The 16265-nt window shown below is 39.7% G+C and overlaps 1 protein-coding gene across 4 annotated transcripts in view; it reads left to right on the top strand.

Annotated features, from left to right (window-relative positions):
• FAM135B (family with sequence similarity 135 member B) overlaps nt 1-16265 on the top strand; it is a 211795-nt gene that overhangs the window by 85406 nt on the left and 110124 nt on the right. For all 4 annotated transcript variants that reach the window (XM_068672707.1, XM_068672704.1, XM_068672706.1 and 1 more), the window contains one exon: nt 10306-10385. In XM_068672707.1, the coding sequence (XP_068528808.1) occupies nt 10306-10385 (80 nt within the window). The remainder of the gene's footprint in view (nt 1-10305; nt 10386-16265) is intronic.

The following is a 16265-nucleotide window of genomic DNA, read 5'->3' as shown; positions in this document are numbered from 1 at the left end:
CAGTTAAGGACTGCATACCTCTGTAAGATTATTGAAGTATAAGTTTTTTTCAGATGCTTCAGTTACAAGAGCACAAAATCTCTTCTCTAGCTGCTCATATAATTTAAAAATGGATTGAAAAATGTTACTACTTGACTGTGAAACTAAATTAAGCCATGTTTCCCAGGTTTCTCATTGCCTTTGAGAAAAGGATCCAAGTGTCATATCCTTACTGGGGTTCTAATTTTCTGCCCTTTCCTTTGCCTGCCTCTCTTTGCCCGTCTCTTTCATTTTACTCTGCTGTTCACTATTCAACTACCTACTCCTCTTCACCCCTACTTTGCTATGCTGCCTGAAAGTAAAGTAAAGGGCAGATTGCTTTAAGAGTATGGATATGGGACCAAATAAAAGGCAGCATTGCTACCTTGGTGAGCATAAAAGGGCAAGAACCCCTGAGGTGAGCATAAAAGGAGATATAAAGAGTGCTGGTTGGTGCAATTGTCAGAAAGCTGCAGGGATGCAAGGGCTGGAGCTTTTATGGCCTGTAGGGTTGCAAGTTTCTGCAGTGAAGTGATATCTGATGAAGCAAGAAGTATAAAAATTATCAAGGCTGTGGCTTACCTGGATCCAAATGAAAGCCTCAACTCAAAGGCATCAGGTGCCTAGTGTAGGCTCTGATTCAGTAACACAATGAAGTATGGAAGCTGTTCTGTTAAGTTCAGAGCTTGTTTGCCAAAAGGTATATGTTTTTCCAAATCGCATTCAGAGCATTCAGCTTTGGAGAGCTTCCAGCCCTGATTCTTGGGTTCTAAACATACCTATCTGTGTTTGATCCTGGGACATGCTAAGCATCTTCAGCAGGGTGCTGAGACCCCTCACACATACTGTTTTCTTGGGTTATAATCACACAAATACTTCTAAAGTTTGTAGAGCTTGACACCATTTATTGTTAGAACAGGATTTTCTATTAAAATAAAATAAAAAATCTGATAAGTTGGCTTCCAAATGTTTACAATTGGAGAATTTCCTCTTATTGCATGCCTCCTTATGTCTGCATGCTACAGCCTCCTTGTAGGTGGGCAATTTGCTTTCAGTAGACCAACTATGCCTTCTAGCAAGTCAAGGGCTATCTTAATTACTGTACTGCATGGAGGGTATGGATTGCACTCCTCTTTCTCTATTAATATTAGATCTACCTTCATCAAAAGTTAAAGAGCCTGGGGATAAATCTGCCATGAGAATCGTGGAAACTTGATGTGATAAATGAAGTTGGAGTGCCATAGTTGCTTTTGACTAACCTGCTGTTATGGGCATTATGGAGGACACTCTGTGACAGACCTGTCACCTTGTTCAGTGTTTGTGTAAGACTGAGCACTGAGGGCTGAGGAAAGCCTTCCTCTTGACACCTCCAACAGCCATATTTATGTTTCCAAAATTAGAAGTTTTTTTAGGCAGAAGCCCTGAGCTGTCCATGTTGTTCCTTCTGCTGACAAAAAAGTGGGAAGGAAATGCTGATGGTGGGAAGGGTGATGGCAGTTGAGAAGAACAACCTACTGCTTACTGGTAGCTCCTGTGTGACACGTTCTCACTCCTGTATTTTGGGAGCACCGTGCTAGGAGCCCGTCTTCAGCACCGTGCTAGGAGCCCGTGATAGAGGTGGTCACATAGGTTTCTTGAAATACCATTTCATTGAGAAAGCAGCCTGACTGATGTGTTTGCAGATATGTTTAGGTTCACAGGAAATATCCAACAAATGAAATGTTTGGAAATAAGCTTGCAGTTTCACTTCAAAGCTTACATCTGAGTTGTATGCATTTTTAATCACATAAGAATGCAACAGAATAGGTATTATTTTCCCTTCTTTACAGTAGTGCATTTAATATAATTAAGAAAAGCTTTAAGGTCATCCATTTTTATTCTTTTCTCAGTCGATGTACTTCTAGTCGCTGTTACAATGGAGTGTGACATCCAAATGTCACTTGTGTGATTCTTTGTGGTGTAGTAACAAACTTCTTGATTGTAACATGAAAGATTCTGCCTCCTATGAAGAGAAAAATATTTTTGCAATTGGAAATCTTTCATTTTTGTTACGCTCAGCCCTCCCCCAGCCCCTCTCGGCCGCCCCTTCCTCCTCACCCATGGCCCTGCTCCAGTGGGGGCCCTGCCCTGGGCTGCAGCCCTTCAGGAACACCCTTCTCCCGCGGGGGCTCCCCACGGCCACAGGTCCCTCAGGAAATGTCCCCCTGCTGCGGCGTGGGCCCTCCCCGGGCTGCAAGGTGGAGATCTGCTCCAGCAGGGGCTCTGCAGGGCTGCCAGGGAATCCCTGCTGCCTGTGGGCCTGGAGCCCCTCCTGCCCTCCTCCTCCTGGGGCCTGGGCCCTCTGCTGCTTCTCCCTCTCCCTGGGCCTCCTCCTCGGCCTGTGCCCACTCTGCCCTTTAGGAAATCTGGTTTCCCTGAGGTGCCGCCAGCTTGGGGCTGGGCTCAGCTGGGCCCTGCCATGGGGCTGTTGGAGCCACCACAGAGGCCCTGCAGCCCCTGGCCAGCACCTAGGCCCAGACATTCAGTTCAGTATCATTGTTTGTTAGCGGGCTCCTGTTCACCTTTGATGATTAATGTATATTTTATATGCATTATTCTGTAATGACTTACATTCCAGTCAGCAATATGCAGAGCTGCTTTGAGCCCTGTGCTGGTCATGGTTGACTTTGGATGCTGATCATGGAAGAACTTGCTGATGAACTGCTTCTCTGGAGGTGTTTGTGAACCATGGACACTGGCTGCTGTTTAGCATAAAGAGATCTAAGAGTTTGTCCTATATTGCGGTTGTATTGTAGAGCTTTCTCATGTTTGTTTTTTTTTGCACACTATTTTATATAGCAATATGATTCTTCCCCCTCCCAACCACCACCTCTTGAGTTTCATCTTCCAGTATCTGTCTAGGAAATAATACTTTGTAGCTTGGTTCATTAATTGTTGGGTGAAATCCTAGGTGCTCCGTTTCTCTGGAAATCATTGTCGATAATCATAATTGCATCATCTAACCTGCAGAAACTTCTGGAATATGCAGCAGGTAGCTCTCAGAGGGTAGCACACTTTGTATTCCTCTTCTGGGAATCATCAACACAAGACAAAAAGGTCTGCTAATATGCTAATATTGCCAAAGAACAAATGTATATTCTTTCCAGCAGGGAGAAAAAAAAGAAAAAAAAAGAAAAACAGAAAAAAAAGAAAAAAAAAAAAAAAAAAGAAACAAAAAAGTTTAAACTCCCTTTATAGCCAATGATGTAACTTCTTGGATAGAGATTTGATGTCTCTTCTTATGCTGTTCTTTGGAATTTTTGCCTCGTTGTTTTCCTAAAGAGTGTACTGCTTTGGCTGCCCTGCAGCTGGAATTTGATAGGGTTTTGCTGACAGGGACTGCTGGAGGGCAACTCCGAGACACTGGTCTGAGGAGCAACAGAATCTCAAGGCTGAGTGACAGAGCTCAGCCTACAGTTGTTTTGTTTACAGTATGTACTAGCTTAAGGGTTGTTTATTAAAACACAGCCTGAAATGGAATGAAATGTTAAGCCTTGGAGTTTGTCAGATATAATTCATAGCAAGCAGAAGCTATGTAGTTTTGTAGTTTTCTGGTTCCTGTGGCAGTGGTACTGAGCCAATCTTTTTGCTTTCCATGCTGCAGAAATGGATAGGGAGGAGCAGCCTAGTCTATCAGGGCTGCTGGTGGGAGTGATCTGGCTTGGTAGGGTGATGCATCAATATTACCCAACAAATTGCTTCTCTCAGACTAGTCATCCCCAATCCCATCTTCTTAGTCTAGTCTCTGTAATGTCACTGCTGGGCAATGGCTTGGGAAGGCAATTACGGAGCAGCTTGTAGGACTAGATGGGAGCTGAGATGGTCTAGCATTGATCAGAGCGGAGGAAGCAAAGGGGTGAGTCCAAGCATCAGTAACAAGGCTGATATCAGCCTTCTCCATGGATGTGTTCCTTTTCTGTTTTGTTGTAAATCTGTTGGAATTAGGCACTGCCCTGTGTTCTGGTTAGATTACTAGAGATGGCATGGTGACCTATCTGAAACAAAATATATTTGATTCTCATAAAACTAAATATTTCCACTGTGCATTTGAGTAAAAAAAAAATCAAACAAACAAAAAACATCCAAACAAACAAACACACACATACACACACACACACACACACACACACACAAAAACAAACAAAACAAACAAACAAAAAACAATCTGCACCTTGCCTGAGCGTTAAGTGAGCAGTTAACATCTAAGAGTGATGTTGGTGCTCCTTAGAGGAGGTCTGACCATCACAGAGCTGGGAGGGTGAAAGGTTCTGGTAGCTTTGCCCTTTGAAAGGGGGAGGCAAGGGGTGGCTGCATAACCCAACACAACCATTAGTGGAGTCAGGCTCCTGAGGGAGGTTTTAACGTCAGTGCCCTAGGTGAGTCAGTACAGGTCGTCAAGGATTAATGAGTGTCCAGCCATAGAAAAACAAAGTTAACATTCAAATTAGCAATGACTTTAAAGACGAGCAGTTCGCAAATGACTAGTGAAGGTGCCAATGGCAAATTCATTCCTACCAGGGTGACCCGTGCAGAATGTCTCATAGGAGAGATGGGACTTGGTGGTACAGGCTGCCTACGTAAATAACATTGGTCCTGCAACTGAGAAGGATCCATGCCCTATAAATTATTCAGAAATTAACTGAGCTTCCCCTAAAAATAAATTGGCTTTTTTTCATTCCTGCCTCTGCTAGGAGGCTGTTTCATAGCCTTGCTCCTTTGCCAGCTACAACTTCATATTTCTAAATTGCATTTATTCATGGGCAGTTATACGTGGTTGTTCTTGTGCCAATGTTGTACTTTCTTGTACCTCACTCTCCTTCTTCCTTCCTGATGTTTTTCCTTTCAGTGTATTTATAGATAGAGAGGGGATCTGATTGCTCTGTGTTTTGCTGAGTTGTGTGCCAAGTTCCTTTAGTTCTTTTTTTTTTTTTTTTTTTTGAAATCAGCTTGCTGTTTCCTCGTCTTCCCCTCACAGCACCTGTTCCACATTATCTGACAATTTTCAGTTTTCCATGGTCTCCCTACTTTACTAAAGTCTAAATAAGCTTTTTTTACACTGTTCTTGTTTAAAAACATAAAACAACCAACCAACCAAAAAAAAAAAAACCAACAAAAAACAACAGTAACAACAACAAAAAATGCACACACGCAAACAGCAACAGCAGCTGTTTACTCAAAGAGAGGTACCACCTAACCTAACTCTAATGAGCCAGACACAGCCTGTGGATCGGATATTGGATTAGATTATTAGACTGGATGTTAGGAAAAGGTTCTTCACTGAGAGTGGTTGGGCACTGGAACAGGCTTCCCAGGGCAAACGGTCATGGCATCAAGCCTGCTGGAGCTATGACTTGGACTACATAATCCTTGTGGGTCCGCTGCAACTCAGGATATTCCATAATTTTGTGATTGCATTTGTAGTGAAACAGTAATTTTATTGCAATTTCTTGTTTATTTCTTAATTATTATTTCTTTCAAAATCTACAGTAAAGCCTTGTGTAGGACGCCACTCAAAACCCCATAGTGGTGTCCATTTAAACACCTTTGAAAAATTACTTTCTTCTGCACATCTCCAGCCCTACAGTATATTTATTGATTTCTTGGGTTTGTTGTAAATCTATATGATCAATTTTCCAGACCATGTGACACTTCTGCCAGGGTTTTCAAGCTTCCTCCTCACTAAGCTTGCTGATCTCTTTGATTTTGGCATCTTGGTTATGATCTTTTCCAAAGCTTTGTACTCTTCTTTAGCTTTCCTATCTGTGTTCTTCATGAAAAGTAAGCAGGAGAGCAAAACATTTTGTTATTTTGAGGGAGAATATATATATATTTTATAACAATATATATTGTTAGAGTCAGTGTTGTATCACTATTGGGCAGCCCTTTCCTTTGCTTGCTCATACGTGGTGGAGAACATCCTGAAACTATATTAGTGGCTTTTGCAATGCTTACCTCAGCCTGATTTTCCAGTGCTAGGTATAAATTTGACTTTAGATCCATTTCCCATTCCTTGCAGTTTTTGTGTTCACTCCATTTTGGAGATGTTTACTCAGCCAGGTTGAGCTGAAGTAAGTCTCTGCAGGAATTCTTCCCAGCCCTGCAATGCAGATAGTAGCTACTTTAACGCAAATAGAGTTTGTTCAATAGCCTCCATGCTCAGCTCAGACCACTCTCAAGGCTCTGCTGCTCCAGTGTCCAAATAGCAAATACATGTGGTCTGCTCAGATGAGAAGAGGTCAAGAAGACTCCAAAGAGAGCTCACATCTCCATATTGATCCTTCTCTTTCTTGGGTGGATTGAAAGAGACTGGTGACAATGACCAGCCTTTGAAGCCATTTCCTGATGAAGGTAGTTAGAGCCAGCTATAGATGTTTAGGTTCATTCTGAGGAAAAACAGGAACACTTAATGCTCAGCTGTACCTGTTGCTTCAGCATGATTTATCTATCCCATTTCTAGTTCATACGGCACCCAGTGTAACAGAAGGAGTAGTAATCGCTAGTATTAAAGCTGTTTTCCATCTGCCATCCTGTTAGCAAGGACTGAGCATGGTATTCACTCATATAACAGCGTGGATATTTGTAGAGGTACTGACAGAGAGAGTATTTTATTATTTGCTCTCATTAGTGGGGGTCTGTTTTTTGTCTTGTTCCCAGTAATACTTTTACAGCACAGTCAAGAAGGGAGTAGGGCAGTGGCATGGGGAAGTGGAGCTATTTGTCTGTGTTTGCTGCTGAAAAAAAAATACGGGATGCCATACTTACAATGGACTGTATTTTGATCAAGAAAACCCCCTTCAGTAATGCACAAACTATTTTGAAGTAATCATCCAACTTCACAGTATGGGAACAGGAACCTTAATTTTCATGTTTTTGCTTAGTTGTAAAATCAGTATTTGATAATTCCTCCCTACTTGCAAATAGAGGAAGATCTGGGGAAGAACAGGCAACATTTGCCTGTCTTGTGATTTAAACATTGATTTGGGGATTAAAATTAGAAATGCAGATAATGGGTTTAATTTAGTTTCCTGTAGTATGTTTACTTTAACTGCACAACAAAGGGTCTGGTGAAACTCAAATGAGGATGTCTTTGCCCTTTTCTGGTCACCTAAGTTGAAGCTACTTTTTGCTCTTATTATGTATGTGGTATTTATAATCTCCTTCAGAGCTATTGTTAACATTTTGCCTGAAAACTTTCATTGAAAAATGACTTGTTCTCAAAAATTTTCAGGGAAACTATTCTGTTTTAAAGCACTGAAATGATGAAATGTGAGCATTTCTATTTCATTTTTAATTTATTCTTCTGTTTTGATCCCTTGATGCTTTCACTGCCCTATCTGTTGAATTCCATGAATATCAGTGGAATGTTGGGGACTTAATTCTCCATTGTTTTTTGCATTAATCTAATGGACCAACAGTGACACTACCTCATGGTGCAACACGTTGCAGCACACACATAACGCATGGTTCCACAGAGCTTGGAAGACAAGAGATATTCACAAGTCTCCTCCGTATTCTGGGTATAGAATCATTCTCGAAAGCCTGTCTTTAGGACGAGTGTATCAAATTCCACGATGGAATTCCAGTATGGAATTCATACTGGAAAATGGCATTTATCTGACTTGTGACAGGTTCTGGACTCTTCTCACAGAGGCCACCTCTGCAGTGCCCTGCTACCAAATCTTTGCCATATAAACCCAATACACACATATAAAATCTAAGGGAAAATGATAGTCATATTCCTCAGCATTGCAGACCTCACCAGTCTCTAGATTCTCTTCACATCTAGACCTGTAAACTAATTTTAACCTTTATCATGGAGTGCCTTAGCTTTCTATCATTTTTTGGTGCAGTTTTTGTTTGTAACAGTTAAACACATTGGGTACAGGGAAGTAGGTATATTTATGACTTCATTCAAATGATTTTGCCAGAATAAAGGGGATGAACAGGGAGAGGTTAAAGTAAGATAAAGAGCTAGCTATTTTATGCCATTGCACCTAGCCCACTTTGAAAAAAACAACAGTAAATTTAATATTTAGGTATCTTCATGTATTTTTGATGTCCAACGCTGTGTTACAGTTAGCAGTTCTAGTCTGGGCCAAGTGGAGCCATTTTCCTGATGAAAATGTTTAGGGCTGTTTGAGATGCTTACAAAGCATTGGGTAGTGTCTGTGGACAACAGAGCAGCTTAGAAGGGCTGTGGTGGGCTGAGCACAACCCCCATCCCATTCCCTGAACTGCTCAAGAGGATGGAGAGGAGTTAGGAGTGATGTTGAACCTGGAAAAAGGGGCATAGAGTGGAGGGGAGGTATTTCTTACTACTTAAATTAGCAAGAAATTATACTAATTTTCCCAAAGGTGAGTCTGTTTTGGCAGTGATCGTAACTGGTAAATGACCTACCTGTCTTTATCTTGACCCACAAGATTTTTCATATTTTCTCCTGCTGTTCTGTTGAGGAGGGTGGGTGAAAGAGCAGCTAGGTGGAAATTTGGCTCTTAGCCAAGGCTAACCTATCACAGTCTTAAGAGGCAAGTATTTAAGAGTTACCAGGCAGTTTTGCATGTTATTCTTACAAATAAATCTAGTCGAAGGGACATGGAGCAAAACATCATTAATATCTGCATACTGAGTAGTGTCCTATTACCCTGCCTTGGCAGTGCACTAATACCACAGTGCTGTAATGTTGAAATGTTTAGACTGTGTGTATAGCCCAAGGAGGGTATTTTTGTCAGTTAAATATTTGTATTGCATGTAATTGTAATGAAAATACAAAGGGTCTTAAGGCATAATTCTGGTACTCGCTCTTGAAGAAATCAGCAACAATAAGTCAAAACTCTTAATCATTGTACAAGAACAGTGTAAGGGAGAGAATGATCAAGCAGTTTGATTGCTGGTATTTTAACTGGATATTGTGTGTTTAGAATCTGAGCTTTTTTGTTTGTTTGTTTTCTTTTCTGAAAGCTAAAATATAATAGAGAGGTTTTATTTCCAAGTTCTTGCCTGAAACAGAAAACAAAAAGTGCTAAGGGTTGTGCTAGGACTATACCCCAGTGGCAGGGATCTGCAAGTTGGAGTAGGTAGGGTAAGGTGAGCTTTCAGCTGTGAGGGACTGTGAGAGAATTGTCTCAAAGACATTTTTTTATTGATGTTCTCTCCGCATCAAACCCCTTCCATCAGCTTTCAACCTAGCAGAGAGACATCTAGATTATTCACTATTACATCCCGAGTAAAGATTACATTGCTAAGCATGACCTGTATGAGCTGTTGTTTATTCAGCAGTTCTCAGAAGACTGGATTTTCTAACAGTTCATTTCCACGTACTGTTATATATACTCTTCTTCTGTTTCTCCAACAATTCTGCCAACTGTCATAAAGTCTTTAGGTTCTGGGTAGACCTTTACAATTCTAATTTAGCTTTTATTTTTGTATTTAGAGGATGAACACAAATCAGGCTGAAAATGTCTCCATGCACTTGTAAGACAACCCTGATGTGAGGCATTTATAAATGAATAAACCAAACATAGGATGGAAGGGAAAATGCAAAGAAAGGGGAATTGACACCAGCATGGTTTTGCAGCAGCTCAGTGGGAGAGCTGTGAACTGTCAGAGGTGTCCTGTACTACAGCGAAGTGGCTTAGGAGCTGTAATATCTACTGGAGTGCATCACCTGTTATTCCTTGCTTAAGAAAGTGACAACGAGGGAAGACTAGGATAAGTTTATTTCTCTGTTTGGCTTAGGGTATGATTGAAGCCAAGGACAACATTTTAAAGATATGATATGCTCAATATGGAGCAAAGGAATGATAATCCCTATGTATAACATGAGTTTTTCTGGATATGAGATCAAGCACATCTGTTTTCTTTCCACAGAAGTTTCCAATTCCTTTATTTTGCATTAAATTTTTGTCACTCCTGGTCTGATCTCCCTGCATTTTTCCATAGGTATTTCTCCATCTCTTTTTTTCCTGCAAGAAACCAAGATCATTTCACAGCCTTTCCTTATCAGTCACACATTTGGTCTCTGTTCATTCAGACTGCTGTAAAACAGGATAGGGATGATAACGTCAGTATAAATTATAACTTCAGTTAAAAACTACAAAGCAGAGAAAAGGGCTCAGTATTTCTGAGCTAGTCTGTTCTGGGCCCTTCTATTTGTGTCTAGATGCCCAGGATATGTTCTCAAAGATTTTTTAGACGGATGAAGCAGTCACCTGTGTAACAGCATGACGTTTTTAATTTTGTCTCCCCAGGTATTACCAGATAAGAGCTGGGCTGAAAATCCCATCCAGGATTCCTCACAGGCTGTTTGCTACAATTGCGGGACAGACAGGTAAGGAGATACCTGAGGGGTGGGACATGGCTGGAGGTGGGCCAGGGTGCGTGAGGGGAACAGGTGAAGTATGGCCATTAATTTCAAAGTCTGATCTTGGGTTTGGATCCAATCCTGTATTTCCTTACTGATCTCTGACTGTTTAGGTTTCTGTTGTGTGGGATGTTACAAGTTGCTCTTGTGTTTGAGTGAATATGTGTGTTTTCATGTTCAGCTCTGGGTGTGTGGGGTGGGCTGGTTTCAGACTGGGCCATGCTTGGGTGAGTGAGGAGGCAGCTGAAGAGTAGTCATAGAATGGTTTGTTTTGGAAGGGACCTTTCAAGATCATCCATTTTCACGTCCCCTGTCATGGGCAGGGACACCTCCCACCAGACCAGGTTGCCCAAATCCCCATCCAGCCTGGCCTTGAGCACCTCCAGGGATGGGGCATCCACAGCTTCTCTGGGCAACCTGGGCCAGTGCCTCACCACCTGCTGAGTAAAGACTTAATTCTGAACATCTAATCTAATCTAATCACAGATCCACTGTGCAATCAAGATGTTACTTAGACATATGACTTCTTTTCTGGACTTTCAAAGCTTGATGTGCCTTATGAATTGGGGTGGGACTGAAAGAAGGCCCAAAAAAAATCACATATTAAGGAAAAAACATGCATATAAAGACACTTCTTCACTTTCTGCTGTAAAAGTGTATATAGCACTGGGATGCTGTCTTGGCCTTACAGAGGTGGGAGCTTCTGAGTTAGTGAACACTACTGAGTGTTGGCAGAAGCCATACCAAATCCACAGCCAGGTTCATGTTGGAGGAAAGTGGTACAGATTTGTGTTCTCATTTTGGCTAGTGTAGAGTTAATTTTCCTACTAGTAACTGATATGATGCTGTGTTCTGGATATAGGAGGAGAATAATGCTGATAACACACCAATGTTTCAGTTGTTTCAGAGCAGTGCTCACTCAGAGACAAGGACTTTCCAGATCCTTGTGCTGCCTTGCCAGTAAGGGGCTTGGGGGTGCAGCAGGAGCTGGGGAGGAACCGGACCAGGACATCTGGCCCAGATGGACCAAAGGGATGTCCCATACCATGTGGTGTCATGCTGAAATATTACTGTGAAGTGGCTGGCTGGAGTGGGGGGGATGCTGCTCAGGAATGGGATGGACATTGGTCAGCAGGTGACCAATTATCTCAACCCATGAGCTTTTACTTTTTTTCTGTCCCGATTCTCTCCTCTTTCCCACTGGAAGATGGGGGACTGAGTGAATGGCTGTGTGGTGCTGTGCTGCCTGGTTAAACCACAGTTTGGATGTACTGTTGTTAGTATAAAGATATCCACTGGTAAAGCAATGTCATACCATAGGATTATCATATCACTTTCTCATTTAGATGTTCTTCAGGTGTTCTTCATAATTCTGACATTTCTGGACACACATCACAGTTAGGCACACCAATTAATTCATTGCACCATTATTATTATCAGCATAGATCCTTTAAGTACTTATAGAATTTAAACTGCCCTTTTCCTCTTGGGTTTTTATGTCAGAAAAGCAATGGAAATTCATACCACCTTATCTGCAAGCACTCTTTTACACGTGGCTTTCCTGGCTAACAATGGAAGGAGTAGGTTTACTATTCTAAATGATTTCTGGATGAAAGTTTTTCAGTGTTAGTGACAGCTTATAGAGAATAAGCAATGGAGTCCTTTTCAGTCAATACAGTGCAGAGAGAAATAAAAAATGTGAGTGCAAGATTAATGAGTTCTTGAATATTACATTTTGATTTTTTAATTTTTACATTTGAAATGTTCAAATTTAACATTCTTTCATAGATTACATATTTGCTCTTTTTCAGTTTGGAAGTTTGGTTCAGTTAACTAAGATTAAATTATACATTAAAATACAAAATAATTCTACAAATTACATTTGTATAAAGTACAAATATATATACAAAAATGAAAAAAAAAAAGTCTGAATAAAAATTCCCAAACTCAAAGTCAGAGTAAAGAAATTGATTCTACAGAAAGAAAAAAGTCCAGTTCTGGTTTGGCATACACTGTAGTGTGAAAAATGCCCAAGGAAGGAAGAAAAATATTTTTCATCCTGTTCCAATGTAAATCACCCTTGGCATATACAGAATCATATATAAAATAATTATTATTTTATTAACTTCTGTGGGATTTGCAAGAAAACTGTGGGAACTGACAGCATTAGCAATGTTTAGTTTGCTTTCTACTAGTTTTTTTTTTTTTTTTTTCATCTGCAGAAGCAGTATAGTTTCAAAGGAATAGTTTCAAGAATTCGTTGGAGGGGAAGGCACTCAGGCTTGACTTGACTCAGGCTGTTTGAACTTAAATATGCATATAGCATGCATATATATGTGCATAAAAATATATATATACACATAAAAATGTATACAATTACTTAATACCTCTAACCATTATTAGTGTGGTGGTTTCCTTAAAAACAGGAGACTGGTGGCTGGTGACTTCCTCTGCTGTAAAAGGAGAGAAGTAACAAGGCTGTTTGTGCACAGCCTTCAGTTTATCTCTGCAGGTTTTGAGACCCCATGAGATTTAGTTTCCTGTCTCTGAATAGACATCATGACTGATGCAGCCTGCTTTTGGCTTATGAAGAGCAAACTATGCTCACTGCTTTTTCTTGTGCAGCTCATAACGTCACATACTTAACAGTCTCAGTATCAGTTCTGCAGGGCTGATGCAGACATATCTTAAAGCCAAACTGTAGAAGTGCCTTTCTGACTGCATTTATTTATTTTATTTATTGTGCCTCTTTTCAGCAGCATGGTTTATTAAAGTATGGTATGGTGGTGTCCACCGGCAGGATACATTAGACTGAATCTGCATGACTCAAACACAAACAGTCAAAGGATCTGGGAAAGTGAATGTACCATCTCATATTAGCCCATTGGTATAATTAGCTCTTTGGCAGAATTGCTTTATGATCCACTAAGTGTGTTCCATAAGTTTTTAGGGTATCATATAAATTTGGAGACAAGGATTCATAAAAGTTATGAATACACAGTCATTCAGTGGTTTCCGGGCTATAGATACAAGATGAAAGGTTGCAGGAGCTTATCTTTAAATCATATTTTTAAAGCATTTTTATTTAAAAGTTTGCCAGTAAGCATACAAGGTGAAAATACTGGGAGAAATGATAATGGTCAGAAGCAGTTACGATTAACTCCTGGACCACCTGAGTGGAGAACAGTGGAGGCCAGACCTGTATAGGTGAAGATTACTAGTAAAGTGTTATATTTGGGGTAAATTTTAGGAGTATTATCACCTAGGAAGATATACAAAGTTGAATTACATTGTTGAAGATATCAGTGTAGTTAAATCTTGGTAAAAGTATAATTTTGAATTTCCTCTGCAGTGTTTTGCAGTAGAATACATGTACATACCACCTTGAAAATATTTTTTTTTTTTTTGGACAGAGAATTATGCTTTATTAGTGAAAGCTGCAGTCAGGTTTTTCTATATGCTGTTTTTAGACTCCCTGTGCTGTATTCTCATGCAGCACAACCATGGAGACCTTCTTGCCTGTTTACATTACAGACCAGGGAAAAAAATTGGTGAATATTGAGAGAAAAAAATAAAATTGCATGGCTTATAACTAAAGAAATTAGTTAGGACTTTGCTTTGTGCACAGATATCCTTTGTTTCTCCCCTCCAGAAGTACCACATTACAAATTTTCAGAACTTTCCAAACAGAGAAATATTTTTGACAACTTGTTCTGAAAATTTAATGATGCATACAAAGTATTTAAGAAAAAATAGTACCTGCTAGTCTTATCTTTATTAGATTGTAGCAGTGTTGTACCTAATTTTACTCAGTTAAATTGTGTTATTTGCTGAGTAGAAAGCTAAAGAGAGTCAAGGAATATGTGTTTCTTTTTCAGCTATCTCATACAATGCAGGGGAGGCGAGATGCAGTATTTGCCATTACACATTAGCACTTTTAATTGGTGTCATAGAGATGTTTCATGTATGCATAGTTTGATGATTTGTCATAAAATGGAATACCTGACATTAGGTTTCAAAAAAAAAAAAAAAAAAAAAAAAGCCTGATTTAAATTGTGATGTGCAAAAAGGAAAGTAAAAGACTATATGAGAAAATGAAGAAAATTGCTGCAACCCATGCTTGCATTTTGCTAGACCAGTTCCTAATCACTCACACTGAATGTCTGCAAGACAATTTTGCCTTTTCCTGTAAATTAAATGTTCATTCTGAGATTACCTCAGACCTAAAACCTAATCTGAAGGGCTAATTTTAATTCTAATATGCTCCTTGACTAACTGTTTGTGTCTGTTTTTAATAGACAGTTAGTGATCCTAATCTTTTTAATATCTGGATATCTCAAAAAAAGTTTCTACTGAAGGAATTCTACCTTGATTTTTAAAGAAAAAATATTTTCTCGTAAACTGCTTCTTAATGCAATCATAACAAGCATTTGCAGTTAGTTGCTCATTAGAGCAAGAAGAAACAGCACCATGACTTGTGGAATAGTATGAAATTGCAGTCATTAGTTTCAATAACTTTTTGAAAGGTAATTTTTGCCTCCATTAAGTGAAGCTTACTGCTTTTGAAGCATGAGAAAAGGGGGGGAGACATTCATATTTTAGCCAATACATGCTTTTGTTTTCAAGGCTTGTTAAAGTAATCTGAAAATAAAAATGTATTTTATATGTAAAATAAAGCATATCTGACAGATACAAATTTTTACCTACCTTGTTGTGAGAGGAGTGACTTTGTGATGATTTATTTTAGAAACTCTTATTACCTCATATTAACTCTTATTATTCAGTGATACTCTACGAGATGGTAATAAAGTTAATTGGAACATGTTAAAAAGATGAAGAGGAAGAAACCAAAGATATCTTGACTGTTGTGCTAGTGCTGTGTGTATATGTCATTCCTCTTCTGGACAAGGCCTTACATAATAGCTCAAAGGATGGAAACTGAAAATGAAGCAACAGGATAGACCACAGGCTTGGAGATGCTGAACAGCATCCCAACCTGAAGTTGGGATGAGACAGAAAGTTGGGAAGAGACAGACCGAGCACAAGCTGGCCATGGCCAGTGAAAAATCCAGAATTGGAAAGGGCTTGTAAGCACCAATTCATGCCAGGGGGCTCTCTCCCTGGGCAGCGAGTCTGAGACAAGAAAATTTCATCATCAGTGGCAACCTAAAGGTCTGGTAAGAGCAGAAACCAGTTGTTAAGATGCAGAGAGAGACCCCACACCATTTTTGCTGCTTAAGTTTTAAATTTTAAGTCTTAAGTCTTAAATTTTTTCTGTCCTTCAGTTTTATTGTTAAATGATCCATAGGGGGTTTTCAGACCTACTGCTCTGGAGGCAGGACCTTCAGGGGTCCTTACATGTTTACTTACATGTCTCTGATTTCCCCACAGAATGATCCTTTTTGCTTTCAGTCTAATGTACAGTTCAACAGTGCAAGTCCTTCAACATCCAGAACTGCCCTAAACACTGAATAGTCATTTTCACTTATTCAGTAGATATTTGCATTCAGACAACTGTTTCCTCCTGCTGCACACTAAAGCAAAAAATGTCCTTTTGATGTCCTATAACTTATTGGGGGAATTTTCTCACTTGAATTAGTATTTCAAATAAGTATGTGGAGTGTCGGCTACAAAGTTAGGTGACACAGCAAAGAAATATTTGTTCACCTAGGTTTCTGAAGCTAACTGAACAGGGCTCTTAAGGAACTGGCAATGAGCTTGAAAACAACAATGAACCAATACAAAAAAAAAATAATAAAAAGCATAGTTTTTTTTTTTTTTTATCAAAACATCGAGAAAGCAACAACAAAACTTTGCATTGATGCTAAGTGCAATCTATCATCTCAC

This window comes from Anas acuta, chromosome 2 (assembly GCF_963932015.1).
Source record: "Anas acuta chromosome 2, bAnaAcu1.1, whole genome shotgun sequence".
In the NCBI taxonomy this organism is placed as follows: Eukaryota; Metazoa; Chordata; class Aves; order Anseriformes; family Anatidae; genus Anas; species Anas acuta.
Note: the sequence above shows the minus strand (reverse complement) of the source record. Positions and strands in the feature narration are given on the sequence as shown.